The sequence below is a fragment of the Pyrus communis genome, chromosome 14, assembly GCF_041283825.1.
Source record: "Pyrus communis isolate YQ-2024b chromosome 14, ASM4128382v1, whole genome shotgun sequence".
NCBI lineage: Eukaryota > Viridiplantae > Streptophyta > Magnoliopsida > Rosales > Rosaceae > Pyrus > Pyrus communis.
In genome coordinates, this window is record NC_142578.1 from 12,110,578 (window position 1) to 12,137,896 (window position 27,319).

At 37.3% G+C, this 27,319-nt stretch overlaps 3 protein-coding genes across 3 annotated transcripts; 2 read left to right on the forward strand and 1 right to left on the reverse strand.

The window, feature by feature from the left end:
* The first annotated feature begins 339 nt into the window (after positions 1-339).
* LOC137712698 (putative CoA ligase CCL9) lies at positions 340-2,698 on the forward strand. Its single transcript, XM_068451832.2, has 4 exons — positions 340-633; positions 750-1,794; positions 1,887-1,990; positions 2,145-2,698. Exons 1-4 carry the CDS (start codon positions 433-435, stop codon positions 2,361-2,363), a joined length of 1,569 nt encoding a protein of 522 aa, XP_068307933.2. The 5' UTR covers positions 340-432; the 3' UTR covers positions 2,364-2,698.
* Positions 2,699-14,870: 12,172 nt separating this feature from the next.
* On the forward strand, positions 14,871-20,115 carry LOC137713286 (putative LRR receptor-like serine/threonine-protein kinase At1g63430). Its single transcript, XM_068452575.2, has 12 exons — positions 14,871-15,544; positions 15,935-16,073; positions 16,201-16,272; positions 16,383-16,526; positions 16,619-16,768; positions 17,291-17,407; positions 17,852-17,916; positions 18,267-18,518; positions 18,622-18,960; positions 19,041-19,198; positions 19,306-19,521; positions 19,637-20,115. Exons 1-12 carry the CDS (start codon positions 15,457-15,459, stop codon positions 19,880-19,882), a joined length of 1,986 nt encoding a protein of 661 aa, XP_068308676.2. The 5' UTR covers positions 14,871-15,456; the 3' UTR covers positions 19,883-20,115.
* Positions 20,116-22,516: 2,401 nt separating this feature from the next.
* On the reverse strand, positions 22,517-25,974 carry LOC137712814 (RNA-binding NOB1-like protein). The gene is made up of 5 exons (XM_068451981.2): positions 25,451-25,974; positions 24,123-25,224; positions 23,677-23,845; positions 22,973-23,092; positions 22,517-22,860 (listed from the first exon to the last, which is right to left on the reverse strand). The coding sequence occupies exons 1-5, from the start codon at positions 25,812-25,814 to the stop codon at positions 22,708-22,710; spliced, it is 1,908 nt and encodes a 635-aa protein (XP_068308082.2). The 5' UTR covers positions 25,815-25,974; the 3' UTR covers positions 22,517-22,707.
* Between the last annotated feature and the right edge of the window lie 1,345 nt (positions 25,975-27,319).

Sequence of the window (27,319 nt, forward strand, 5' to 3'; positions counted from 1 at the left end):
AAAATAGAATACCGATTCATTACGGAAGTCCATGGGCTGGCCCACAATCGACCCATAAAACGACTTTTCGTCCTCTCTCGGCCGCTTCACTCCCCTACGCTCTCAACATTATCCGCCACCTGATCATCCATCACATCTCCCAAGTCCACCAATCCCCGGTGGGCCCCGCTACGTCAGCCACCAAGGCAACTTGTTGACGTGTCACCCAAAACGACATGACGTGATACGTGGAACTGCGCCTCCCGAGGGGCGGCACATTCTATCTGACCGGCGACAGCGCGCCACGTGTCCCATCCGGTTCCAGCCTCCACCGCGCCCACCCTTCCCCACTCGCTTTCTGCGACCCTATAAATACGAAACGGCAAATCTCCTTCCTTCATATCCAATCGCTTCCATTTATTAATTTAATTTTAATTTAATTCTGCTCTGAAAATGAAAAGTCCGACTCTAACCGGATTGCTGAAGCAGGTGGCGTCGGAGTTCCCGAACCGCCGCGCCCTTTCCGTTTCCGGAAAGTTCGACTTGACCCATGCACGGTTGCAGGAGCTCGTGGACCATGCCGCCTCCCTCTTAATCGCCTCTGGCATCGCCCCAAACGACACCGTCGCACTCACCTTCCCCAACGCCGTCGAGGTACATATCGCATCGTTTTATTTTCCACCATTTTCTCGGCAACCAAACAAGTTTTTAAATTAGGAAAAAATAATTTTGACGGTGTTTTTTTTTTTTTTTTTTTGTCTTTTCTGTAGTTTGTTGTAATGTTTTTGGCGGTGATTCGGTGCCGAGCGACAGCGGCGCCGCTGAACGCGGCGTACACGGCGGAGGAGTTCGAGTTCTACCTCTCCGACTCGGAATCGAAGCTGCTGATCACGCCGGAAGAACCGATTCATGCGGCCCAAGCGGCGGCTTCCAAGCTCAACATCCCTCACGTGACCGCCAACCTGTCTGACGCCGCCAGCCACGTCACTCTCTCTTCCGCCCCAGAGGGGAGCCCCGACTCGGTCTCGCAACTGGTCAACGACCCCTCCGACGTGGCGCTCTTCCTCCACACGTCGGGGACCACAAGCCGGCCCAAGGGAGTCCCCTTGACGCAGCTCAATTTGGCCTCTTCGGTCCAGAACATCAAATCGGTCTACAAACTTACTGAGTCGGACTCGACGGTTATCGTCCTCCCTCTGTTTCACGTGCACGGATTAATTGCCGGGTTACTAAGTTCATTTTCCGCAGGAGCCGCCGCGACTCTCCCAGCCGCTGGCCGATTCTCCGCCTCGACGTTTTGGTCCGACATGGTCACATACAACGCCACGTGGTACACCGCGGTCCCCACCATCCACCAAATCATCCTCGACCGCCACACCAGCAAACCCGAACCGCAATACCCGAAGCTCCGGTTTATCCGGACCTGCAGTGCCTCGCTGGCTCCGTCGATATTGGCGCGGCTTGAAGAATCGTTCGGCGCTCCGGTCTTGGAGGCTTACGCGATGACAGAGGCGTCCCATTTGATGTGTTCAAATCCGTTGCCGGAAGACGGGGCCCACAAGCCCGGGTCGGTGGGTCGACCCGTGGGTCAGGAGCTTGCGATTTTGGACGAAAACGGTTCGGCTCAGCCGGAGGGGGTGAACGGCGAGGTTTGCATTAGAGGACCCAATGTGACTAAAGGGTACAAGAACAACCCAGAAGCGAACAAAGCGGCCTTCTTGTTCGGGTGGTTTCATACGGGGGATATCGGAGTTTTGGACTCCGATGGGTATTTGAGCCTCGTGGGTCGGATTAAGGAGCTGATTAATCGCGGAGGTAACTGAATTAATCGAAATGGCACACCGAGTGTTCGATAAAATGCGCGAGTAAAGTTTAGCTCACAATGTGTACGTTTTTGTTGCTTTTAGGGGAAAAGATATCGCCGATTGAAGTCGATGCAGTACTTTTGTCACATCCAGAGGTCGCCCAAGGCGTTGCGTTTGGAGTTCCTGATGATAAATATGGCGAAGAGGTACGTGGCCAAACTAAACTACATTTTTCGAACCCCAGTTCAATAACCGATAGTTATGCCGTCGATATTTGATTTTGATGAGTTAATCAGTTTGATATATCATCATTGGCAATTTGTGGTTGATTATTTACGTTACTATGTGTTAATTTTGCAGATTAATTGTGCCATAATCCCAAGAGAAGGCTCAAGCTTGGACGAGGAAGAAGTGATGCGACATTGCAAGAAGAATCTGGCTTCATTCAAAGTACCCAAGAAGGTGTTCATCACCGAGTCTCTTCCAAAAACCGCAACCGGAAAAATCCAACGCCGGATTGTGGCGGAGCACTTCCTTGCTCAAATCTCCACCGCCAAAGTTCCCAAATTTGGTGCTTAACTTTACGAGCAGTTCTTCCTAGCCTCCGTTTTACTAAAACGCTAGCACATGAAGATTAGGGTTTTTAGTTTAATTTAATTTTGATAAAATGTTGATTCAAAAACATGGGTGTAACACTGCTGGTTTACGTAAGATGCATATGATTTGGTCATTTGGTTGGTGCAAGTACAAAGTGTAGAAGGTGAAGGGGTATGAATGGTCGAGTGTGGGGGCCCGAATGCAGCGGCTGTTGTGTACTTGTGTGTGTGGGTGTGGGTTTTTTTTCTTGGTAAAGTGTGTGGGTGCAGGTTGGTTATTTTACTTGACCAGATTGCTCAAAAGTTGTTCGATTCCGATGCTCCTTGGCTTTTTACTTTTTAGTAGTAAATTAGTTCTAAGTGTCAGTTGGGTCATTGGCTTTTTAGTACTAAATATTTGTTATTAGGTTTGCCACTTTCCAAGTCCATCTCCACTCGTACCATTTTTCTTTTACTTTGATAAAGGAAGAGTCTTTGTCTAATAATCCACTCATTTTGTTCTAACTTGCTAAATTTTCTTTCTCTAATCTAATTGTCACATTCTCACCGAGAAAATGTACTAATTCACATGTTATAATGTGGCAATAATATGTTTATATTTTCTAAACTTTAAGTTTTGTTTTTTAGTTATTTGTTGACACAGAATTTATGGTTTCTCATTTTCATTATTGTGTTTGACATCAATGGTCAATTTTAGAACGTAAAATACGTACATTCATAGTTCTCCACCTTAGCATTAGATTTAATTGGTGGACCAACTCAATACAGAGGGGGGAACGACAAAGAACGGGAGGGAGAGAGAGATTCAACGTTGTATTGCACCAAGCAAGAGAAATCACTCTCTAAATGTAAGTAGTCTTGAATTTTTGGGAGGATCACCTTCCTGCAACCTTAGAGTTTTCCTTAGTCTTCCTTTGATCCTCTCATTCAATAGAAGTCCTCTTAGAACCCCTAGAAAATCCAACCTAGAACACCATGGAATCAAGCTCTCTCTCTCTCTCTCTCTCTCTCTCTCTCTCTCTCTCTCTCTCTCTCTCTCATGCTAAATTGATAAATTTCTAGTTTCCACACCATGTCTCACTTAGGCAAGTAATTATTTACTTAATCATGTTATCTTTGAGTTATTGATGCAACAGGATATTTTCTAAGACGTGCTAATTCTTTCAAAATATTTTAGAACTTGGTATGAAAACGAACTAAGGGAAGCAAATGAGTACACGCAAAGCCCAAGTCCACCTCGACCTAAAAGTTTCCTAACACTGACGATAGAGTCACAAGAGAACATTTTAACATTGATAACGATGGCTATGTGAACAATTTGTGCATACCCTCACAAAAACCTGCCTACGAAAGCTCAAGGGAATGTGGATAAAAAATTGCTCAACTAAAGTGGAAATGCATGATTGACTTTTACATGTATCGGGCTAATCATGTGTTGGGCCAAACGCTGCAAGAGTAGCATGGGAATGAGTTGGATCATGTTCGGGTATGACTTGACCCAACAATTCATTTTTCTTTGATTTAGGCTTGGCACAGTTTGGGTTAGTTCCGTTTTGGGTTCATATTATGCACCAAATTGTATATAACACTGCCTAGAATCATACTACAAATCGAACTATAATTGCTTAGAACGCATTAGATAGGTTCAAAAATTGGTTTGGCTGCGGTTTAATATACACGTAATACTAAATGGAAATCTCATAGCTAACTAATTGAATGTTTCTTTGATATTAAAAAAAAATAATAATAAAATAAAATATAAAAAAAAACAGTAATTGGATTATTCACTTTAACGAAAAACTCCCGGTATTATTATTCACTTTTTGCAAACTAACGAAAAACTATCGGTATTATTCATTTTAACGAAAAACCACATTTTTACACTAAAAAGTCAATTATGGTACTATTCACTTTACCCTTTATTTTGTCCTTATCTTTAAAACTCAAAGTTTTCAAATCTTTTTCATTAGTTTTCTTTTTAAATTATGGTTGGACTAATCTGAACTTTCCATTGAAACAAAACTTAACAAGTAATTAAAAAGTTTAACTTATAAGGGTTTTTTTTCACAAATGGTCCCTGAGATTGATCAAACTCATCATTTTGGTCCCTCACTTTTAAAATCAATCGATGTCATCCCTGACATTCACTACCGCACATCAATTTGGTCATTCTGTTAAGATTCCGTCAACTATTCTGTTATTTTGTACGTGGGACCCACAAATCCAATGAAATGATGACACGTGGATTACACAAAATAAGGGTTTTTATCATAAATGGTCATTGACATTGATCCAACTCCTTATTTTTGTAAGTTTCAAGAATCGATAAATTTGGTCGCGAACTTTCGTCAATATCTGTTGTCCCACTAATTCAATCATATGGCGCCACGTGGATTAACTATAAAAAAACAATTTTTTTTAAGATTTAAAACTAAAAGTAAAATAAGAAACTAAAAACCAAAACTAAAAGAAAAAAAAGTTATCGCCATCTTCATCAGGGTATGCTCAAAAAGAAAAAAGAAGGCACCACGACACCACTAAAGTACTTGGCCTCCTGAACTCACTCATCATTCTCTCTAGTTGGTTATAATCCAATCAAATTTGAATTGAATTTGGATTTGATTTTATCAAATTTAGATTGATTTTTTTCCAATTGGGGTTGTGGGATGCGAGGAATACTCATCCGTTGGTTCACTCTTAAAAAATATAGTTTCTTATAGTTCATCCATGTAGAGCCATATGATTGGATTAGTGAGACCACATCATGACATAAACAAAAAATATTGATGAAATTTTAAGGGAATGACTAAATTGATGTACGATAGTGAAAGTCAGGGACCAAATGTATTGATTTGTGAAATTTAGGGACCAAAACGAGGAGTTGGATCAATGTTAGGGACCATTTGCAATAAAAACTCTTATTTTGTGTAATCCACGTGTCACCATTTCATTGGATTGGCCCCACATACAAATTAACATAATAGTTGACGGAATCTTAACGGAATGACCAAATTGATATGGGGTAGTGAATGTCAGGGACGACAATGATTGATTTTGAAATTGAGATACCAAAATGATGAGTTTGATCAATCTAAGAAACCATTGTGATAAAAGAATGTTTCTTTGACAACATTAATTGTCGTCGAACCAAACTTAGAGGCTATTTGCAAATGCTTTTAGAATAAATGATTGTGACGTTAACAGATTTTCAGAAGGACTTTCAAATACTGCTACTTGATTTGAATCGTGTATGTTTACCGTATTTTTTCAAAAGTAGACGTATAGTTGTTGTTGCCTTGAATTTTATGGTGGCTGCCAAGTCCATCAACCATGCACTGCCATTCGAATTTTTGCAGCTAAACCTGAGGTGTCATTTCCAATTGAAAGAGCTAAACATAGCCTCGTCTAGCATTAAAGCCCCTAAAATAATATTTTTAAATGAGCAGTATCAGGCCATACTCATATACATCTTCAACTGAAGGGGCTAAACATAGCCCTCTCAATAATTTATTAGTTTTAAGTTTATACTTTAAATTTATTGGTTAATTTAGTTAAACTACCATTGAATGTTTTCAAATCTAGTCATTTAATTTGAATCAATTATTGCAATTGAGGAGCTAAGCTCTAAAAAATGAGCTAAGAGGGGGCTACATTTGGCTAGTCTGATGTCTCTTTGGCCAAATAATTGCATGGAGCATTTCAGAGAATTATAGCCTAGCTATCGATTAGAGATCAGTTTATGAACAATTCAGATCATTTTTTGACTTTTGGACCTTTAATCAAAAGCAGTTGTGGAAGATTTAGCCCACCATTCACTCCACCCTAAAATTTTTGTTCGAGCTTAAAATTTGGGCCAAGTTGAAATCTGTCATCAAGAAACAATGCAAGGTCCAATTAAAAGTAAGAATCTCAATCAAAGATCGATTTGTTGTTGGTTCTTAAATTACAATAAATTATGTAACAACCTCATGTGGGTGCTGGTGTGCTTGGCAAGTTGATGTACTACCAATTAAATGTGCTGACCTATTTATTTAGCAATGAGAGATTATATTCACACCTTTCAAATTACTTCTTCCATACTTTTTTAATTTTTTTAAAATTTTCTACACACCACTAACATTTGATAACAAAATATTAAAAAAATTAAAAGAATATGAGAAAAGTAATTTGAGGTGTGTGAATATAATCTCCCTTTAGCAATTAGGGACCACTGTCATGTCAATGCTTCAGAAACTTATTAGGTCGCAAACTTTTGCTGTAACCTAACTAGTGTGGGAACAATTCTACTATAATCTTGTACATTTTCGAAATTTACAAATTCTCGAATGCATGAGAGAAATACTGAAATAAAGGGTCGAAATACCTTTTTTCATCCTTGTAGTTTGATTTCATTTTTTGCTTTGGTCATGTAGTTTGGTTCAGTAAGCAATCAAGTCTTGTATGTGACTAAAAACGTCGAATTGAAGTGAAAATGACCATAGTAAAAATCAGTCGAACTACAAGGACCAAAACCACAACGTATGTAATCAAACCTACCAATCGTAAAGGTCTCATGGTCCATTCTGTTGGTCTAAACATGTTTTTTACATTGGAACTGCTTCTTCCTCAAGCTTTTCTTTCTCTATAAATGCCACAGCTACGTTACATTCGAATGGTTCTTGTTGTATATACTTCCTTGTGTTAGCATTTTCTTTGAGCGACGTATGATCGAGGAGCTGTCGTATTCCTGTTGTGATAAGTGTGTCGGGTGACGAAATTAGTGTAGTTGGGGATGGACCTTTTAAATAAATTCACACATTAATAACGAATGCATTCTTGCACCGCGCATACTGCCGTACAATATAAGAATCACATGCACCACTGCCATTCCATGGTCACCATTGTCGTGGACGGTAGGTTAGTACTAAACTCAGTCGCTCATGCGTTGGATTGATTATGGTCATTGATGACGATTCATGTGCATGAGCGACTGATCGTAATATCTTCTGTGAACGTTATAGATCAATCAAATGTTGTAGTAGTGGTTACAAAAATGAAATCGTACCATGCACATGCAAATGTCCATTGCTTTGCCCACACTCCAATAGTTGGTCAAGAAATTGTACTGGCAACAGCGTAGTAGATCTCATCGACCCAACGTAGGTTGTAAGCAACGGGATAAGGATCTCAATTTGTAAGTATAAACCGGTATTAGACCTAATGGTCAATTGAGGTGGTACAAATAATTTAAATTCTCGATGAAGAGAATACAACTAGATCATTAGTGCGATCATCATGTAGCTTTTGACCTAATCACCTTGCTTATAAGTTTTCTTTCCTTCTTAATACTAATAAAATTTAGTAAAGAGGACGGGCGGAGAGTTTATAAATCCAATGGTCATTTTTCTTTGTGAACTGCACCCGACCATTGACGAAGAGATAATACGAGCTTCTACCAAATCAATAAGCTTTTCTCCTTTCCTAATGTTTCGACCGGACACTGAAATTTCGTAGCTTTTAGATCCACTTCGATGAAGACTGGTTAACTAATATCGCATCACTAAGCCAAAAACTCACATTAAAATCAAATTCGCATACATAAATAGTTACTGTCCCCCACCCTTATGCATCGCTTGCTGCTTACTCATTTCACTAATTATGCAACAAGTTTCAATCGGATTGTCTTGTCAGGATTAATAATTTGTTCGCACAAAATTTAAACAAGTCTTAAAATATTTTATTCTTGAGATGGTTTGTCCCCTTTTGGCTGATTTATTCAACTTAAGAGCTTTGGCATTTGAATATGTTCTCAACCTTCTTTAGGTCAAATCAGAAATATTAAAGAAATTAGAAGAAAAAAATGATCAAACCAAAAAAGAGGAAATCAATTTAATTGCAAAAACCTCTCAGAGATGATAGTTTTTGATTTTTATTATTTTTTTTTTTTTACAAACGATATGATATACAAGGGTAGGGGAGTGGGTTAAGCCTCACAATAAGCTAGTAATGATGTGGTTCAAATTCACTTTTGACAAAAATTGAACTTAAGACCTTTTACTTACAAGTAAAGAGAAATACCACTAGACCGTAGTACTAAGACCTCTTAAAGATTATAGTTTTAACTCTACTTAAGAAAGTAAAAAACTATTCAAAAGTAGATGTGTACGACTATCAATTGTTGATAAAAGTGAGTTTTATAATCACTCAATAATTGACATTCATGCACATACATTTACGGCTATTTATAACAAAACTCAAAATAGTCATACTCTTATAGAAGAAATTTTATAATATGTACCAATATTTTTAACTGTTAGATCGTTTATGGCTAAACTATTTGACCATACATTTTAATATTTCATTTATTGGTTGCATATCATACAACGAAACATAATAAATTATCATAAATATGAAATGTGACACTACTAGCCAATTATTCAGATGAAATCCATAAAATTATGATGGCATGTCAAAAAGTCTTTTGACCGTATTGAGTAAGATGGAGCCACTTCACTCTTTTAATCTTATTGACTAATCATGTTAGACACCTGTATTTATTAAGATCAACTGGGGTTTTGAATACTTTTTAGTTTTAATCCATGCAAGGTACTTAATTCAAAATCATGAGGCTCCCCACTCCTCCCTTCAAAATTACTCAAAACTTTAGAGTGGAAGCATTTGTCAGTGAGGACCCCTCGTAAACAAAGTCCAGATTTTTTTGCATCTTTGTTGTTGTGAAATTAGTAATTAGATTTATTCTTCAATTGGGACTAAATTGAATCTGTGGCTTTGTTTTATAACCCTTTTTTTTTTGTTGATGATGATTGCGTATCAGTTGACCTGAACGACGAAATGGTAAGATACATAGTGACCGTGGAGAAGACAACTTTTGTCAACTAATAGAGTCTAATTGAGCCATGTACTTTACTTGGGCTTCTTTGTTCGTTTGACACACTAGCAACTTTTCTTTAACTTTTATCTCGTGTAACATTTTTTTCCTATCAATGAAGGTTATGTTTGACAAAAAAAATAAAATAATAATAATTAGAATTCCCTATATTTTTTCCAACTTGTTTATACTAACCATCTGTTCTTTTACAAAATTTGATTAAGATGCTTTAATCAATTGCCAACTCAATATTTTTTATTTATTTAATATATTCACTTAAGCTAGCTAACAACTAATTTTTCACAATCTAGGAATTTTCTACTTTTAATTTCTGTTATCATATTTAATTAGTTCCTCCTTCATTAAAAAAAGTCATTGACACTTTCATAATAAAGCTTCATTAATTTGTTAAATTTTATGTATAGTTATATAAAAAAATGTATTCAAAACTCATGGTACATTTGAAAAGAAACGCACCTACTTTTGGTATGTTTAGATTATAAATGTGCTAAGAAACAAAATGTACTGTAAACCCAAATGTACCATAAAACCAAATGCACCTATATTATAAGTAAAAAAATGTACCAACATAGCCAAATGTATCCCTCTTCTGCATGGGGGAGGTAGTGGTTCGGTGCTTAGGGTGGTGGAGGATGATTGGGTGCGGCTAAATGTGGACGGAGCAACAAACTTGTAGAACAAGGTGGGTAGGGCAGGGGCGGTGGGGTTGGTGTGTTGACTATTGTCGACTTTTTCGAGTTTTGGTCCAGGACCCCTCCTAGGCTAATTTCGACGTTCTGGACCCGGTTATGACGTTCGTTTACTCAAATTCAATTCTTTGAGTATAGTTTTATTAAGTGTACTCTTATGTGCTTAGGTGCAATTAATAGCAGTGATTCCGTTATTCCTATTTCGTATGGCTCTACAACGACGGAGTATCTGTGAATGGACCCTTTCTAAAATGCATGTTTTAATAGTAGAAATGCATACATGAAAAACATGATTTAATGATTACGTTTTATGAAACGTTTTATGTGATATTATGCTTATTGCAAATATTTTGGAATACCATATTTTCTATCGAACCCATGTTCTTGTAGGGTATCTGATGGATGATGATATACTATTTAGAACATGTTTTTACACACTTCTTTATAGTATAGATGATGGATGACTTTAGACTATGAAGATGATTTTGAGATATATGTACCTATGTTTGGAAAGATTATGTTCAATGTTTTGTGCGTATCTAGTGGTCACTATTCCTCCTGGGGCTAGGATCTAGTGTTGGCTGTGTGCCGAGAGAAATAATCCCTGGCTTCGGGGCGAGGGACATGGAGCTGGCAATGGACCGGGAGAAAATAATCTTTAACTTCGAGTCAAGAGACATGGTGCTAGCATTGGGCCAGGAGATATTATATTGATACCACTATTTAGCACACCATATACGAGATATGCTTTATGAGATGTTTTATGGCATGCTAGGGTTTTCGAAAAACCTACCACTTATTATGCTATTAGTTTTCATAAAGTTTTTGGGGTTAGTATGTTGATAACTGTTTTATTATATATGTATATCAATTTGGCCCACTCATGTTTGTTTTGTGCCCCCTCAGGATTTAGATTTGAGGCATATGATCCCGGCGTCAAGGCACTTCCGTATCGGCATCTTCGAGTCCTCTCGATGTAGAACCCATTCTTTTATTCATTCAATTTTATATTTTCTTTTAGTGTTCTAGTTAGTTGTATGATCTGAACACGTTCCTCATTTGCATATTAATTATATTTAAATTTCTTTTATCTTATTCATATTTTAGTTCTCATATTTTCAATAAATGACTTTCGTCACCCTCGGGTGTTGGCCAGCACGTGACCATTCCGATGTCCCATGGACATTGAGATTGGGGCGTGTCATTTTAAGCTGATGGAGAACAACTAGCATCTTTTGTGTAAACCTGAAAAAAAATTTCAATCTCTTTCGTGATTTTTTTCTCTATTGCGATTTCAATGATACGTGTCATTCAATGCTACGGGTGATTTTATCGTTAAATTTTTACAACTATTTAAATTTTATAATTTTAATCACATTCATTCATTTTTTATATCACTCAATACTACATATCACTGGTGAAGAATCCCTTCTTCTTAACTAATTGAAAAAGGAATAAAGAAAGATTTTAAAGGATGATCTTATGCAAATTAATTTGACTAATTTACCACGTGAATAAGCATCTATTAAATGAGTAGTTTACTTTTTAAAGCACGTGACAAATATCTATCTATTGGATGAATGACGCAATAAAGTAGAAAAACTTGATTTATATGCTAGCATTAATTGAGGGGATAATGCTATTTACACACAACCCGATTTAAAGTCCAAGAACCGTATGGTAGCATCAAATGAGTGGATAGTGTTGTTTACACACCAATTTTTACTTCTCATACACACTTTTTAATTTTTGGCCCTTGATCTTTTTTAATTCATCTGATCCGATAGCCGAAAATTAAGAGGAGGATGTGAAAAGTAAAAATGAGTGTGTAGATAGCACTACTCTAATTGAATGGTTATGAATACTTTTGTTTGAAGGCCATTATAACTTTCAGCTAGTTGTAGTTGTCTCCACTCGAGAGTGAAATAATTTTTTCATCAAATTTTGTCTTGGCCAACATAAGGTAAAATAAAGGGCATTTGGATTTGGAGCTTCATCCATCTTTTGTGTCAACAATAAGTTAGAAGAGATATATTAACACTCAAGACTTGTTAGAACCAAATTAGATGAAGGACCCACTAACTTAGATGTGCAAGTTTTCTTTTATTATTTAACTACTAATATTGCCACTTAGTACAACAGTCTTATAGTATTTCTCTTTACTTGTAAGTGAAAGGTCTTAAATTTGATTCTTGCCAAAGACAAATTTGAACTACATTACTGCTGATCCATTGTGAAACTTAACCTATTTCCCCACATCTTAGTATAGATAATATTGTTTTTCAAAGAAAAAAAAAAAAAAAAAAAAACGTCTAATACTATATGTTAAAGGGGTTTTTAAAAGCCTTTGGAGCCATGAACACCTGGCTTTAGAGAGAGAGTGGGCCCACCAAATTGGAAGATAGTGTTTGCAAGTGTCAAGTGTAACTTACCTTAAACTCATAACAATACTACAAATAGGGTTTAATTAATAATAATAGGGCATCATAGAGCTGGCCAAACAAAAAGAAAGTAGCACAAATGGCACTTGACTCACCATGCTTTAGAACCAAACTTTTCTCTTTTGGACTTTGTTCTCTTCAAATTTACTAGGGCATAACTCATTTTACTCACTTCATCGAAGAAATTTTCAAAAAAAAAAAAAAAAATGTAATTTTTATAAGCTAATATTTATCCTTTTACACACGTGTTTAATCTAATCAATTGTTAATTTTCGTTTGATTTATTTAATTTCCGTATATAAATAAGGTTGTGTACAAAGTGAAAAGGGTGTGTGCAGTAATTATTTTTCCAAGGGAAATGAAGTTGACACATCTTTTTTTTTCTCATGCAAACCCATGTTTATCTTTGTTTCTTGATTCTCCTTTTTATGTCCAATTTAAAAATTAAATTAAACATCAATTTATACTCGTAAAAAATGTACCTGAAAATCATTTCTCTTCTTAAAAGGAAGAATTTTAGAGCATGGTTTTAGTATGGGATGTGATATTCACGCACCATTTTTTACTTTTTACACATCTTTATAATTTGCAGTCGTTGGATCGAATGAATTAAAAAAAATTAAAAGATAAAAATTAACAATAACTGTGAAAAAAAAAAAGAGTGCGTGACCTCTTTAGTTTTAGAGAAGGTAAAAGTGAAACTCATCCTGATCAAAATTACGAGTCAAAAGAAAGACTAAAAGTCCCAGACACAGCTGTAAAACAGTCAAAGTAATTTCTCTCCCATCTCAAGATATTTCACGAGAAGGAATTGGTGGTGCCTATATTTAAGAGGAGGAATCGGTGGTGGTTATGAGGTTAAGGCACATGATTACTGCCGCAGATACTGGGAAGTGATATTGAAATGGATAATATTACGGAGGTCAAATTTTTAAATCAAATTTGCAAACAAAATAATATGTCATTAATAAAAAATAACTAGATAAATTATTAATTGTAAACCATTTGACGTATTTGTCACCAATAAGAAATACCGGAAAGTGATATTGAAACGGATAATTCTACGTTGATAATCCAATCATCAACATCCACAAATCATTTGGTTTACAAAATTTGATTTAGAAATTTAGTCTCTCTAGATAATTAATATATTGTAATGCTAGAGAGATTATCTAGATAAATTATATATTTTAAATCATCTGACGTGTTTGTTGATGATTAGATTATTTCTTAAGTATTGGTTAACGTGTTTATTTTCTATAGTGACAAATCACATAATTTACAAATTTAATCTAAACAATTGATCTACTTTGCATTACTCTTTCGAAATATTGTTTCGTTTATGTAAAAGTTTTGGTATTATATTTTCTTTTCCTTTTTAATGCGCATTAGGAAACTAATATGCAATGATTTTTATTATTATTTTTTTTCATACCATGAATATTATTAAATTATAATACTAATTAATTCTGTTACACTTATAAAATAAAAAATATCTTTGCAAGCCAGCCAGCCATTAAAATAAGTATTCAAAATGGATAGTTGTTTATTTCACAATTAGTGTATGCAATTGCAACAACCAAGTTATATATATATATATATATACACACACACACACACACATGTATTAAGAAAGAGTTTCATTCCCCCAATGACTAAAAATTTATGGTTACACACTGTTACATTTGATAATTGTTTTTTTTTTTTTTCGAAATGAATATGATATCTTTATTTGAGAAACTCAATGAGAGTATACATCTTGGTTGAGGTCACATCTGGGTTCCTCGAACCATACTATTGAATCACCATGAAATAAACCTAACTCGACTAGGCGATGAGCCACACCATTACAATTATTGGAAATATACGAAAATGTACACCCAAGAAACTTAGAAGTTAACTACTTAATATCAGAAATAATGAATCAGACTAGAGTAGTTCGTTGTACCACCATTACAAGCCGAGACAATGGAGGTTTAAACATTGCAAACACATGCATTCATTCTCCACACTTGGTGACCGTATGTTCAACAATCACCAAATAGGAAAATTCTTTAATGCTACGTAGCCTTAAATGTAACAAACATTGGATAAAGTGAATCGGTTTTAATCATTTGGTCCTATGAATTCAGACCATAGTAACATTTAATACTATGTAACACCAAAGTGAAACCCACCAAATGACCAAAGAGAACATTTTTGTATTAGAAAATCCAAAGATCAATCTAACCCAGCTTCTTACAACGGTCGCACCCGACCATATCACAAAATATGAGAATTCGGCTCCAATATGCATTACGAGACACCATATACTGGATTCAATATTTTAGTAGATAGGCTATTGAGTTTTAAGCCTCCCCAAAATATTAGCGCAGAGTTTCAACGGTATACCCATGCTTTTCGGAATACAGCAGTCACCGGCTCCAGTTAAGTGTCAAAGGTTTTACCGCAGAATTTTGGCAGTTGGCACCAACGCAGATCCAAAACACAGACACGACACCAAAACCCACTATTCAAAAAGCAAAAGAGAAAAAGAAAAAGAAAAAACCAAAACCGCCATTTTAAAAGAAAATACTCTCTCTCTCTCTCTCTCTCTCTCTCTCCTCCTAGTAATTTTGCTATCCATTTTTGTTTTGCCAAAGCTTTTACAAGCAGCAACCAACCAAAGCAACTGCATTACCATTACCATTACCATTACCAAACCTCTCTTTGAATCCAAGTTTTGAGTCCACATCTCTCTGGGGTTATCTTTCATCTTCCAAATTTTGCTTCATTTGGCCACTGATTTGCTCAATATTTATAGTGGGTAGTTGCCGAAAGCTTGGATTTGGGACTCGGTTGTATTTGCTTCAAGAAATTCACATCTTTTTCGTATCTGGGTAGCATTTCTTTGTCTATTTTTGTTGGGTGGTAAGTACGTTTTTACAGTATTACTAAGGCTTTGTTGTTTGAGTCTGAAGCTTTAGGCCATTCGGGGTTTCTTTTTTTGTGGGTTTTTGGGTGGTGGGTAGATGAGCTTTTCTGTGTTGTTTCTATATTGAGGAAACTAAGAGAAAAATGAGAAGTTTTGCCTCCTTCCGGTTTCTGTGCTGCTTGATTTCTGGGGTTCTTCTTGTGGGTGGTGAATCTTTTGCTTCAAAAGAAGGTATGTGTTGCTGCGAGATCTCTCTGTTTCTCAGATCTTGGTTTCGCTAAATCTCTGTTTGGTTGCTGAGAAAATGTGTGTGTGTGTTAGGGGGGAAGGGAAAATGATTGTCAACAGTTGATGGAAAGTTTTAAGGGATTCAAGATTGTGATCAATTTCTTTCTTAATTAGCAGAGAACGAGCGTTGTTGAAGTAGTGTGAGGGTGATCATAATGCTTAAGTCGCTATATAATCGAATATAATCGCATTGCTAGTTTGATTAAAGAGTTCAACTAGATTAGCTGTACATATGAAAAGAATTAAGAACAAGATGTAATATGTTTATATGTTTTTGCCCATTTGTTGTTTTAGTAGATTTTCTCTGAGTGAAAAAAAATGGATTTTGCACAGTTTTGGCCCTCACAACCTTTAAGGAAGCAATATATGAAGACCCGCATTTGGTTTTGTCCACTTGGAATGCCTTGGATGCCGATCCTTGTGCCTGGTCCGGCATCACATGTTCTGTGGCTCGGGACCATGTATTCAAGATGTAAGATACGATCTTGTGTATGTTAGTTCTGAACCATAGGATATTCCTTCCATTTTGTTTTCGATTTTGAGAGTAAAACTTTAGAATGACTGGTATACACTTTGTTTTCGGTATTGTTTTTATGCAGTAATATTTCCAGTTCATCAGTAAGGGGATTTCTTGTACCAGACTTGGGTCAACTCACCTTCTTGCAAGAACTGTATGCTTCCCGTCTTCCCACCTAGCACAGTGATTCTGAAGTTATATAACCTTAATTCCAATCTTATTTGGTTGAAGCTTGATTACTTGTGTCTTGTTGTTGTTTTACAGAAATTTGCATGGGAACAAGCTACTTGGAACAATACCTAAAGAGCTAGGCTTGTTAAAATACCTCACAATCTTGGACTTGGGAGTGAATGAACTCACCGGTCCAATTCCTCCAGAGCTTGGGAATTTAACCAGTATTGTGAAAATGTACTAGGAATTTCACATTCATTTTCTGAATGATGCTTTAGTTTCTTGGTTATTTGGAATTTTACTTACAGTGGGAATTACTTTTGTTGCAGAAATCTTCAGTCAAATGGGTTGTCTGGTCGGCTACCTCCTGAACTTGGCAATTTGGGGCACCTCGAGGAACTTCGTTTGGATAGGAATAAGCTTCAAGGAACCATTCCTTCCAATGGCTATACAAGATTCCCATCTAACGTACCTGGAATGTAAGTTGCAGAAGTGTAGAGTGTTTGAACAATTCCTGCAGCTCTGCACTTACCTTAAGCAGATGCTTTTAGAGCTAAAAATAAATATGAGGATGCAAATTTATCATCATAAAATTAGCTAAGCTATTCAAAATTGAGAAAAAAGAACGGCGAAAAGAAAAGGTGTTGACGGCCATACTGCTGTGTTTCTTGCATGGATTGTGGATCATCCGATTACTGGAACTGTATTTAGTACTATGTTTTTGAAGTAGAAAAGATGAATACGTAGAAATAGCAGATTTTGAGACGAATAAGTGGGGATTAAAGTTCAAGTGCTAGCTTTGTTTATATTTGATTATCATAGCTCAGATTTAGAGAAAGTTTATTTGATTGTTATGTTGTTCCGTTATTTAAGGAATTTTTTTCTTGAATTTTGTTTTTCACACCAACAACAAAGCCTTATCCCACTAAGGGGGGGTTAGCTGAATGAATCCTAGAAGGCCACTATGCTCGGTTTTTCATAGTTTTTCTTTTTTGCTTCAGGTATGCCTCACAATCAAACCTAACAGGCCTTTGTCGATCATCTCAGTTAAAAGTTGCAGATTTCTCGTACAACTTCTTTGTTGGTAGCATACCTAAGTGCTTGGAGTATCTTCCCAGGTACTGTCCTAACCCAGGATTTGTCATGTGTAGGTAGTATTATTGTTTGTTCATGTCCAGTATTAATCAATACCTGTTTAATTATTGTGTCAAATCTTAATAATTTTTGCAGCCTTTTTGATACTAACACGACCTGGTCATTGAGGGGTTTGTGTTTGGATTGACAAAATACTCAAGCCTTAGGAGCACTTATCTTGAAACCATAATTGTTGCTTTCCCATAAATCAAATAAACAAGGATTAATACAATACCAGATCAACAAATGCAGGAGCCTAGGACATCATAAACCTTTTTCCTACAATGTTAGTTAGCAAGTTTGTTTTGTCAAGTACTATTCTAGTCTCCTAATCTTGTGTTGCATTCGTGCCATTTTGACAATTGCCGTAGTTATCGTTGATTGTATGCAACTTGTGAACCTTCATTTACTTAAATTATTCCTTGCAGGACAAGTTTTCAAGGGAATTGTCTCCAAAAACAGGATCCCAGGCAGCGTCCTGTAGAACATTGTGGTATGTGGGATTTTATATTTTTTGAAGTCTATGAACCATCAATGGATATACTATACATGCTAAGTAGTTTCATGAACTTTTATAGTGGAAACTGAACCCAAACAAAACCCTTCAGCAAGTTTAAAAGTGTGAACAAATGTTTTTATGCTCCTTTTGAGCAAACATCCTAATATCAGTAATTATTAATTTTTTGATGCTGAAATTGATTTGGTGATCCTAATATGTAATATGGAAGTTCCGTTGACTCGATATTTAGTTGATTGTTATAATACTGAATCTAATGTGTGGCAATTGATATGTCAGTACTGATTGTTGTAGTTAGTGACCTTTCTTTTGTTGGTTCTATGAAGCTGGTGCAGCCCCTTTGAAAGGCCATCCCGGAAGTAACCCAAAGCATACACCTGATAAAGTGGTCGCCAAACATCGGGAGGCTTCAAAACCTGCCTGGCTTTTGGCTCTGGAAATAGTCACCGGAACCATGGTGTGTTCGCTCTTTCTAGTTGCTGTTTTCACTGCTGTTCACAAATGCAATAGCAAATCATCTATCATAATTCCTTGGAAGAAATCAGCAAGTGAAAAAGACCATATCACAGTCTACATAGGTTTGTTCCTTGTTGCAATTTGCAACTGCCTCAATGCAATTGAGTTTTTGAATTCTACTTGGGAAAGCAACAATGGCTAATATGGTTAGTGGTTTCCATACAGATTCCGAGATGTTAAAAGATATTGCCAGATTCAGTAGACAAGAGCTAGAGGTTGCTTGTGAAGACTTTAGCAACATTATCGGTTCCTCACCTGACAGTTTGGTCTACAAAGGCAACATAAAAGGTGGTCCAGAGATTGCTGTGATATCCCTTTGCATTAAGGAAGAGCATTGGACGGGCTATCTTGAACTCTATTTTCAGAGAGAGGTGACAGATTTGGCAAGATTAAATCACGAAAATGCAGCAAAATTACTGGGTTATTGTAGTGAGAATGCCCCCTTTACAAGGATGCTGGTTTTTGAATATGCTTCAAATGGGACACTGTATGAACACCTACATTGTAAGTGAAGGCTCCTTCTAACTACATTTCATTGCTATCAAAGGTGTCTCGGGCTCTAACCAGAATTTATTTTAATGCAGTTGGAGAAGGATGCCAGCTAAGTTGGACAAGGCGTATGAAAATTATTATAGGCATTGCTCAGGGACTCAAGTATTTTCACTCGGAACTTGAGCCGCCATTTACCATATCAGAGTTAAATTCTAGTGCTGTATATCTTACAGAAGATTTTTTACCCAAGGTACTCCATGAAGCTTCTCAAATCCCTTAATTCAGATTTGTTCAAACATGATTCAGATGTATGAAAATTCCATAAGCATACGTGATTAACACTCTTTTCTACTGTAGCTCGTTGATTTTGAAAGTTGGAAGACAATTCTTGCGAGATCGGAAAAGAACTCAGGCACTATTTGCGGCGAAGGTGCTATTTGTGTCCTTCCGAATTCTATGGAAGCACGCCACCTAGATGTTAAAGGCAATGTTTATGCTTTCGGCATACTTTTACTCGAAGTAATCAGCGGGAGGCCTCCATACTGCAAGGATAAGGGGTGCTTGATAGACTGGGTAAGTAACTTTTATGGATGTTTTTGTGTTTTGCTGAATCGCTCCTAAGGTAATCTGAGTAGTGTAGTTTATGCTAGTTATGCGTCAAACAACTTAAGACTCCCGTCTTCTGCAGGCAAAAGACTATCTTGAGCTGCCAGATGTGATGTCGTACGTTGTGGATCCCGAACTGAAACATTTCAGTTATGATGACCTCAAAGTTATATGCGATGTGGTGAATCTTTGCATCCATCCCGACCCAACCAAGCGGCCATCGATGCAGGAACTATGCACCATTTTGGAGAGCAAAATCAACACATCAGTCTCTGCTGAGCTCAAGGCGTCTAATTTGGCGTGGGCGGAGCTTGCACTTTCATCATAAATTAGCCAAGTTAACACTGTAAAGAAGAAATATACAACCATAATACTCGTCGCCTTTTCTTTTTCTTGACCTGCGTTCTGTTCCTTTGTAAATGTTTGTAATTGGAGAGGAAGCTTAAGGATTCATGTGCAGGACAAAATCTCTTTGTATACCATTTGCTGATCCGTAAAGCCCCATGTTTCTGTTCGTTTCAGATGTTCGAAATATCACAGGTGACGGTATGTTATATCTCATGTTCATTGACTATGAACCTATGGTCTAACGGTAGTATTTTGCAAGTGAGAGATTTTAAGTTTGACTTTTATGCATGACGAGTTCGATATCAATTATCTTTGCCACATTATGTGGATTAGGCCAAACCCCGACCGCCAATATCGTTGTATCAAAAGGCTCGACAAACAACTCCGTCAAACGTCACAGTTTCAGGTTTGGCTATTTTGAAAGGGGAAAGGAGAGATACTAGGTGGGCAAGAAGCATAAATCTAGGTAGGGACGTGACACGTGCCAATTATTGCATTAATTAATATGATAAATAAATCAAGATGCAACAGGTCTTTGATTTGATTATCGTAAATAGCAAATTCGATATCAAATTAGGTTGTTCATTGTTTGACTTAACTGAACTCCCTCATCTTATTAATTTAAAATGTATCATTGTACTAAGAAAAAAAAAAACCCCTCATCTGTATTGTTTCGATTCCTAAAGCCAATAGGAAAGGATGGAATCGTACTAAGTCACCGTTTGACCTTATGGATCCTCTCCTGAGCTAATGGAGAGGATCCTCCTCATCAATTATTATTGGCCGTTGGATTTTTATCCAACGGCTACAATCATTATAACTTTAAAGGGACCCCCTGTTTGTAGCCGTTGGATAAAAATCCAACGGCCAAGGATGATTGATGAGGAGGATCTTCTCCGTTAGCTCAAGAGAGGATCCAAATCCTTTCAACCATAGCGGGTTGTTTAACTTTTATTGTTATTTTTATCTTTCAATGTTAAATTAAGATTGAATATTGACTGATCATAATTTTCTTAGACCGTGAGCTTTTGGAGAACGCAACAATTCTTTTTGTGCTTTCTAAATATACACCTACGGTGAAGAACTTCCATTAAATAAATTTTTGTTGTGCTTTTAATAAAAACACTTCTAACGTGTTTATGAACACAAGCGCAACAAAAGCATTTACAAACAAGCTATAAAACGTCAAACGAAATATGAAAGCCTGTTTGGTATCTTTCTTGGATGCAATGTTTTACATTCTAATCAAAGAGTGGGAAGTTATTTAGTACTGATTTGGTATTGAGGTGCTTTAAAAAAAAGAAAAACAGGTATAAAAAAAAGCTGGAAGCTTTTTTGTGTTTGGTAAACATTCAACTTTAGTTTTTTTTTCACAGTTTTGGATGAAAAAAAAAGTTGAAAGTTCAAAGCAGCAAAAGCTAGTTTTGAAAAACCGGCTTTTTTTTGCTGCCATAGCTTATGCGCAAACCTAATTTGCAAGAGGCATTGAGCCTTGTAATGAAACTTTCAAACACCCAAAATGACCTTAAATTGGAAAACGTCGCCGGCTTCAATTGGGAGGTCGTCCTCGTCGATCCCGCCACAACGCCGTTCACTCCCAACTTCAAGAATCACCGTTATTGACCTTGAATTCCATACCCTAGGACGTTGTTTCTGCCTCTGTCCTTCCTCCCATCTCTTGTCTGTCCTCTCTCACTCCCATGCCGACAAAATCACACCGAGAAATACCACCATCTTTTCCGGTGAGGACCAGATTCGGTTCTGACATCACAAATTTGCCTAGATTTCCTAGATTGATTTTTGTATTTCTGCAAATTAGGAGAGCCCAGATTGCCCAGATAGACACCAAAACTCAATTATTCCAAATACCCGAAATCAAATACAGGAAACTACTTCATATGATCAAATTCACACTATACAGTTTCAAAAAGTAAAAAATGATTGGTCCTAGAAGAAGAAAGAAACCAGCATCCTGGAGCGTTGACCCTACCCGATGTATATAATTAACTCCTCGAGCAGCTAGACCATGTATGTACCGCCAATCAGATGACAGGTGCGAGAGATTGAGGAATGGAGCAGAAAATAAAAAAGAAGACAGAGCAAAAAAAAATAAAAACTGAGAAAATTGGGGTTGTGGAGGAGACTTCTAGAGTGTTTTTGGTTTTTGGAAAGTCTGGTTCAGTAGTGGAGTAGTGGGAGAGACTACTTGATGCAGATGGAGAAAATTAAATTAATGGCACATCTAATATTATACCCTTTTTGGTCATTTCACAGTCACATTTGTTTTACATAAAAGTTTACCAAACACTATAATACTGATTTTTTTTCCATAAACACCTTTATAAAAAAGTTTAACAAACACTCTGCTGCTTTATTTCACAACTGTTTATTCTCACAGCACATCAAAATCAGTTTTTATTCAAAGCACAGCAATACCAAACACATCTATCATATCATATTTGAAAAGTATAAATTGATTTCAAATAGAATAGAATAGTGAAAAGACGGGGCATAGAGAAAAGACTGGGGCCTTTTTATCAGTATGTGCAATGTGCATAGATGAATTGTGTTCAATCATTCACTAGTGAGATGCTTCACGACACACATTGCACACTGTCACACAAAACCCAATTTAGAAATTTGGACATTCGTTCCATTGACACATAAATAACCCGAGAAATACTAACTCGATATTGCTCTCGTCCGGTATCTTATATAGTCCTAGACCAAATAAATATCCTACCAAACCATTGGAAAATCAAAACTTGTATAAAAAACAATCAGTCAACAAGATCATTAAACCTGCTATTTATGCTTAGAATGCGAGTAATGATTGTCGTTGGGATTCCTCCTTCCACTGAAAACGGCTAGTGCCTTCCTTATGGGAGGCTGCAAAGGAGCTTTTTTATCGGTGTGGTGGCAGAAGATGAAGTCATTGGTAGCGAACAAGTCGTCTCCCTGAATAAGTAACACGTGGTATAATCACACACTTGATAATTGAGCAATAATAAACATGTACTCAATCAGAGACGGTCACAATTAATGAAAACCAAAGAGTTTGAAAAGTGACCTCCTTGTGTGCTTTCTTCTTTGTCTTTGGATGTAGAAACTTTTGTGGGAGTTGATCTTCACGTAAAATGGGGTTCTTAGAAATGGCGTCCCTTCCACCCTGAGGTAGAGGCAGTGAAAACTGAAAACAGCCAAACATCTGATTACATAAGTGGACATGCGCAACACTGCTTCAAATAAACACAAAAATAGAACATAAAACCACAAGAACCTTCCTCTTCATTGGTGAGTGAGAGGTCTTAGTTTCGATTCTCGCCAAAGACAAATTTGAACCACATTATTGCCAGCCCATTGTGAGGCTTAGCCCACTTCCCCACCCCCTTAGTGTAGATAATATTGTTTGTCCAATAAAAAAAAAAAAAACCCACAAGTGCTTGCCGGCACAGAAAGAGATGGATGAAGTGATCATAAATGATGTATCTTTGAATGCAATACTTTACGTTCCCTAATAACATATATTTGAATATGCTGTCCTCACATCCTAATTCAGTCATGAATTTTGTGAGAAAATTGCATGTTTGTGAGATACCGACAATGTTATAAGCACACAAGCACAGAGTATCCCATAAACAACTGGATCGTACCACAAGATCGAGGAAAACTTATAGACCACTGGATATGTGTTTTACTTGCAATAAACCAACATCTCTAAGCTACGACAGATAATGACCAATTCCTGTTAAAAGCTTATATAGATATACTCACTCTTGTGCCACGCAATATGATCCGAGGTCGACGGGCTGCCATAACAATTCCATTCTCACCAACTGTAACTGCTACCTTGCGCAAAGTACCGCCATTTCCACATTTTGGACAGAAAATTTTCCCAATTTCAGCAGTCACAGTATTGCATGCATGGCACTTCAAAATCCACCTATCAAGACGATACCATAGAAGCTCATGATACAGTTGTTTCATAAAGCAATCTTAGATGCAATAGTGAAGGGAAGGACAATATATATATATATTTTTTTTTCAGTTAGATAGGAAAGAATAAATTTAAATCCAATTGAAAGAACTTATTCTCCCCATTCCCTATAGATTATATTCAAAAATTTTTTTACTAAACGTTGTGGTAAAACTTACAAATACACCAAATGATTTTGTAACAGTATGCAAAGAAAAACTGAATGGGATAGTGTATCAATTACCTGTGCAGCTGTCTGATCTGCATTCCTCCAGGTGCCACCAACCGTAAACCCATCTGCAGAATAACATTCTGCATTGCAAAATCACCAGTTATACAAGCTACACTAGACTCAGACAAGGATCTAAGCATCCAGCTCTGCTCACTATGATCATCATTCAAACTGGATGCATCAACACTTTTGTTAGTCTCACTTGAGATCTCCAAGTGATCTAGCCCTTCATTTATCGTTTCAACTTCATCTCCTTCAACAGCAAAATTCACATTATTGTCAGCGGTAGCTTCCCCTGCTTTGAAATCATTAGCCTCTACCCCATTGAGATCCTTCCCTTCTTGAGGAGCCCTTAGTGAATCTTCTTCCAGTATCACTTGCTTTAGAGTTGGAGACAGGCCTTCAGCACCGTTCTTCGTCTTTGTTATCTCACTGACCTCAAACATTCCATTTCTACTACATGCTTCTTCAGATTCCACAGGCAACAATTGATCCTTGCCTCTAGCTTCCTCCTCTGCATCTTGAGCATCCTTTTCAGAAAATGCCTCATTAGACTCGCGCCTAGCTTTTCTTCTCAAAAACCTCCTATGCGTACTTCGACTGACAGCAGGCATCCAGTCATCAGCATTATCATCTAACTGTCCTTGGGACGCATCAATCCCAGCAGAAACCATCTTCCCTTCAATATTTATATCTTTCTTCTTGGGAAAATTTCTTCTATGTCTCCTTTCAGTGCCCACATTATCCTCCTGATTTTCGGAATGAGCATCACTTTTAACTTCCACTGCAGAGCCATCAACAGAACGACTATCGGAATTAATCCCATTCAAGTTTATATCTTTCAAAGGAAGAATTCTCGAACTGAGGTTCGACCTCTCCTCTTCAGCATGTTCCAGAGCCTCCCACTCTTCCAAATTGGGCACATTATTACCCCAACCTGGCAAGTCCTTCTCTGGCAACCTCTTCACATTAACCGTGTGCATTGGGGGAGGGCAGTCCCTAAGATGTTCAGTGCCATGTATCTGAGCCTCCAACGTATAGGTCAGAGCAATGAGCTTAATATCCACATCCGAAAGCGTCTGTAAATCCCCGGTAGCCCTCGCAAACTTAATAACTGTCCGAAAAACACAATACCAAATCAAACCCAATTCTAAAACACATCCTTAAATCTTATACATCACATACCCATATAAAATTTCAATAACAAATCCCTAAAATCATCTCATAGAAATAATTCTCAAAAACTATAATTCCTCGAAATTAAGAACTAATGAATAATTGAAGCTTTAATCTTTCACAAATAAACGTTGTTTAATTGATAAATAAATAAATATATGTACCTTTGTTGAGGCATTCAGGTGAGGGTTCCATGGTTTGGACTTCGAAGGGAAGAAAGGCGAGCCGGTGGCGGGAAACGGGGTCGCGGACCTCGTCCATGACTTCCGGGATAGAGACCAGCTTGTCGGCGCAATGGCTGAGGCTCTCTCCGCCTTGAATGATGGCGTTGGCGTCGACCACCGCCATGGCTATGCCCTTGGAGGACTTGCAGCTCTCCACCAAGACTTGGGCTGCAGCGTTTGCATCCGGGTTTCGGGGCTTTGGTTCCGGTTGCTTCTTAACTATGCTGGTCCAGCCTGAGATTGGAGCTGGGCTCGCCTTCGGGTTCTCGTCGGAGACAGGGGCTGGGGCTGCGGTGTCGTCCATGGTTGCGTGCGAAAAAATGGAGGACAGGGGAGGTTTGTTAAACCCTAGAGGAGGTGAGTACTGTTATACTAAGGAAGTAGGCAACCGAGTGCCACCGACGTCGTTTTTGTATTTAGGATTAGTTTGATCTGGTTATTTGGTAATGGAATTTGTTAATTTTATAGGGGAAGTGGGTTCAATAACCCTATTATAAAGAGAGCAATCCCAAATAGGGGTGGGTAAATGGGTCTTGAAATTGTAGGTCGAGGTGGGTCCAAATATTCTAAATACAAAATGGGACGGTGCGGGTCTACAAAACTAGCGGGTCAGGGCGTAAACTTGACAAATTTTTACTGATCCATTAAAACGACATGAAAAATAACAGCTTTTGGGTCAATGATAGGAGCATATTTATGCGACTTTGTTAGCTTATTTCCTTGCATTTAGTAAGTTAGTTTCTATTTATTATAGTGATTTAAGCTATTTTCATGTGTTTGTAGGTTCAATTGGCTAAAGTGGCAAGAAAATGCAATTTGGAACATTTTAGAGCAGTTTTGGGCTTGGAATGGATAGCATATGCTTGGAGCAAGATGGATGGACAAATTTGAAGTTCAAGAAGGGCTAAGAATATGCTAAGGAGATGGAAGAATTAATTCAAGACAAAGAAGATATGGAGCTCAGCAAGAAAGAAGGAAACAAGAGCCAAACTACCTTATCTTGTCTTAGCCAATCCTAATCCTACACTACCTAAGTTCCAGCTGTTAAGGAAGGTCCCTTATTATATTGATTCTAGAAGGCCTAATCCGATTCCTAAAGGGAGCCGCACCTTTTCCTTCTAGAAAACCATTTCCCTTGCCGTGCAAGGCATTTCCCTTTCCCTCTAGGTCTTGCCGCATATCCCTTTCCCTTTTTCTCTTGGATTCTAACATTTATTTACCCTTTTTCCTTGAGGATTTGGAGAGTAAATCTTTCCCAAAATTAATTAATTAATGCCTTGCCTTTTCCCTTTATTTTTATGCTTTTTGCTGCACAAAAAGGGAGAAACATTCATCCATCCTTCACCACAATTCATACCACCCATCCATAACACACACTCACCAAATTTTAGAGACCAATATCCTTGTGCCACAACCTTGCAAGGAGAAAGGAGAGAAGCCCCTTGGAGCCGTGCCCTGCCATTCAAAGTTTGAATTGTTGGAACGTTCTTAGGTGTATTCTATCTTTTGTTTTCAATGTTTAATTTAAGTTATCTTTGTCTGATTGCGAACATCTAAACTCGTTTTGGCTAGAGGAGAATTCAAAGCCATGAACATATTTGTGATATGAGTTGATTTCATCCAATTATTGTTTCGTAAAACATGAATGCAATTTGCTTAACTGCTTGATTGATAACTTATTCTTGTATGTTGATTAAGGATGCATACTTAGTTTGCATGCATGAATTTGATGCTAGAATATAAGGGAATTTCACCTAATTGTTATGAACTTATATTTGCAAGTAGTGGAGGTCGCTAGTCACGATCGTG

Bases quoted from the DNA above. Each gene is read 5' to 3' on its own strand.
- LOC137712698 (XM_068451832.2), top strand. From the start codon at position 433: ATGAAAAGTCCGACTCTAACCGGATTGCTGAAGCAGGTGGCGTCGGAG. The intron at 1,795-1,886 runs GTAACTGAATTA...TGTTGCTTTTAG, and splicing joins GGAGCTGATTAATCGCGGAG to GGGAAAAGATATCGCCGATT. The intron at 1,991-2,144 runs GTACGTGGCCAA...TTAATTTTGCAG, and splicing joins ATGATAAATATGGCGAAGAG to ATTAATTGTGCCATAATCCC.
- LOC137713286 (XM_068452575.2), top strand. From the start codon at position 15,457: ATGAGAAGTTTTGCCTCCTTCCGGTTTCTGTGCTGCTTGATTTCTGGG. The intron at 15,545-15,934 runs GTATGTGTTGCT...GATTTTGCACAG, and splicing joins ATCTTTTGCTTCAAAAGAAG to TTTTGGCCCTCACAACCTTT. The intron at 16,769-17,290 runs GTAAGTTGCAGA...TTTTTGCTTCAG, and splicing joins CCATCTAACGTACCTGGAAT to GTATGCCTCACAATCAAACC.
- LOC137712814 (XM_068451981.2), bottom strand. From the start codon at position 25,814: ATGGACGACACCGCAGCCCCAGCCCCTGTCTCCGACGAGAACCCGAAG. The intron at 25,225-25,450 runs GTACATATATTT...TTTTTCGGACAG, and splicing joins ACCTGAATGCCTCAACAAAG to TTATTAAGTTTGCGAGGGCT. The intron at 23,846-24,122 runs GTAATTGATACA...TCGTCTTGATAG, and splicing joins CAGATCAGACAGCTGCACAG to GTGGATTTTGAAGTGCCATG.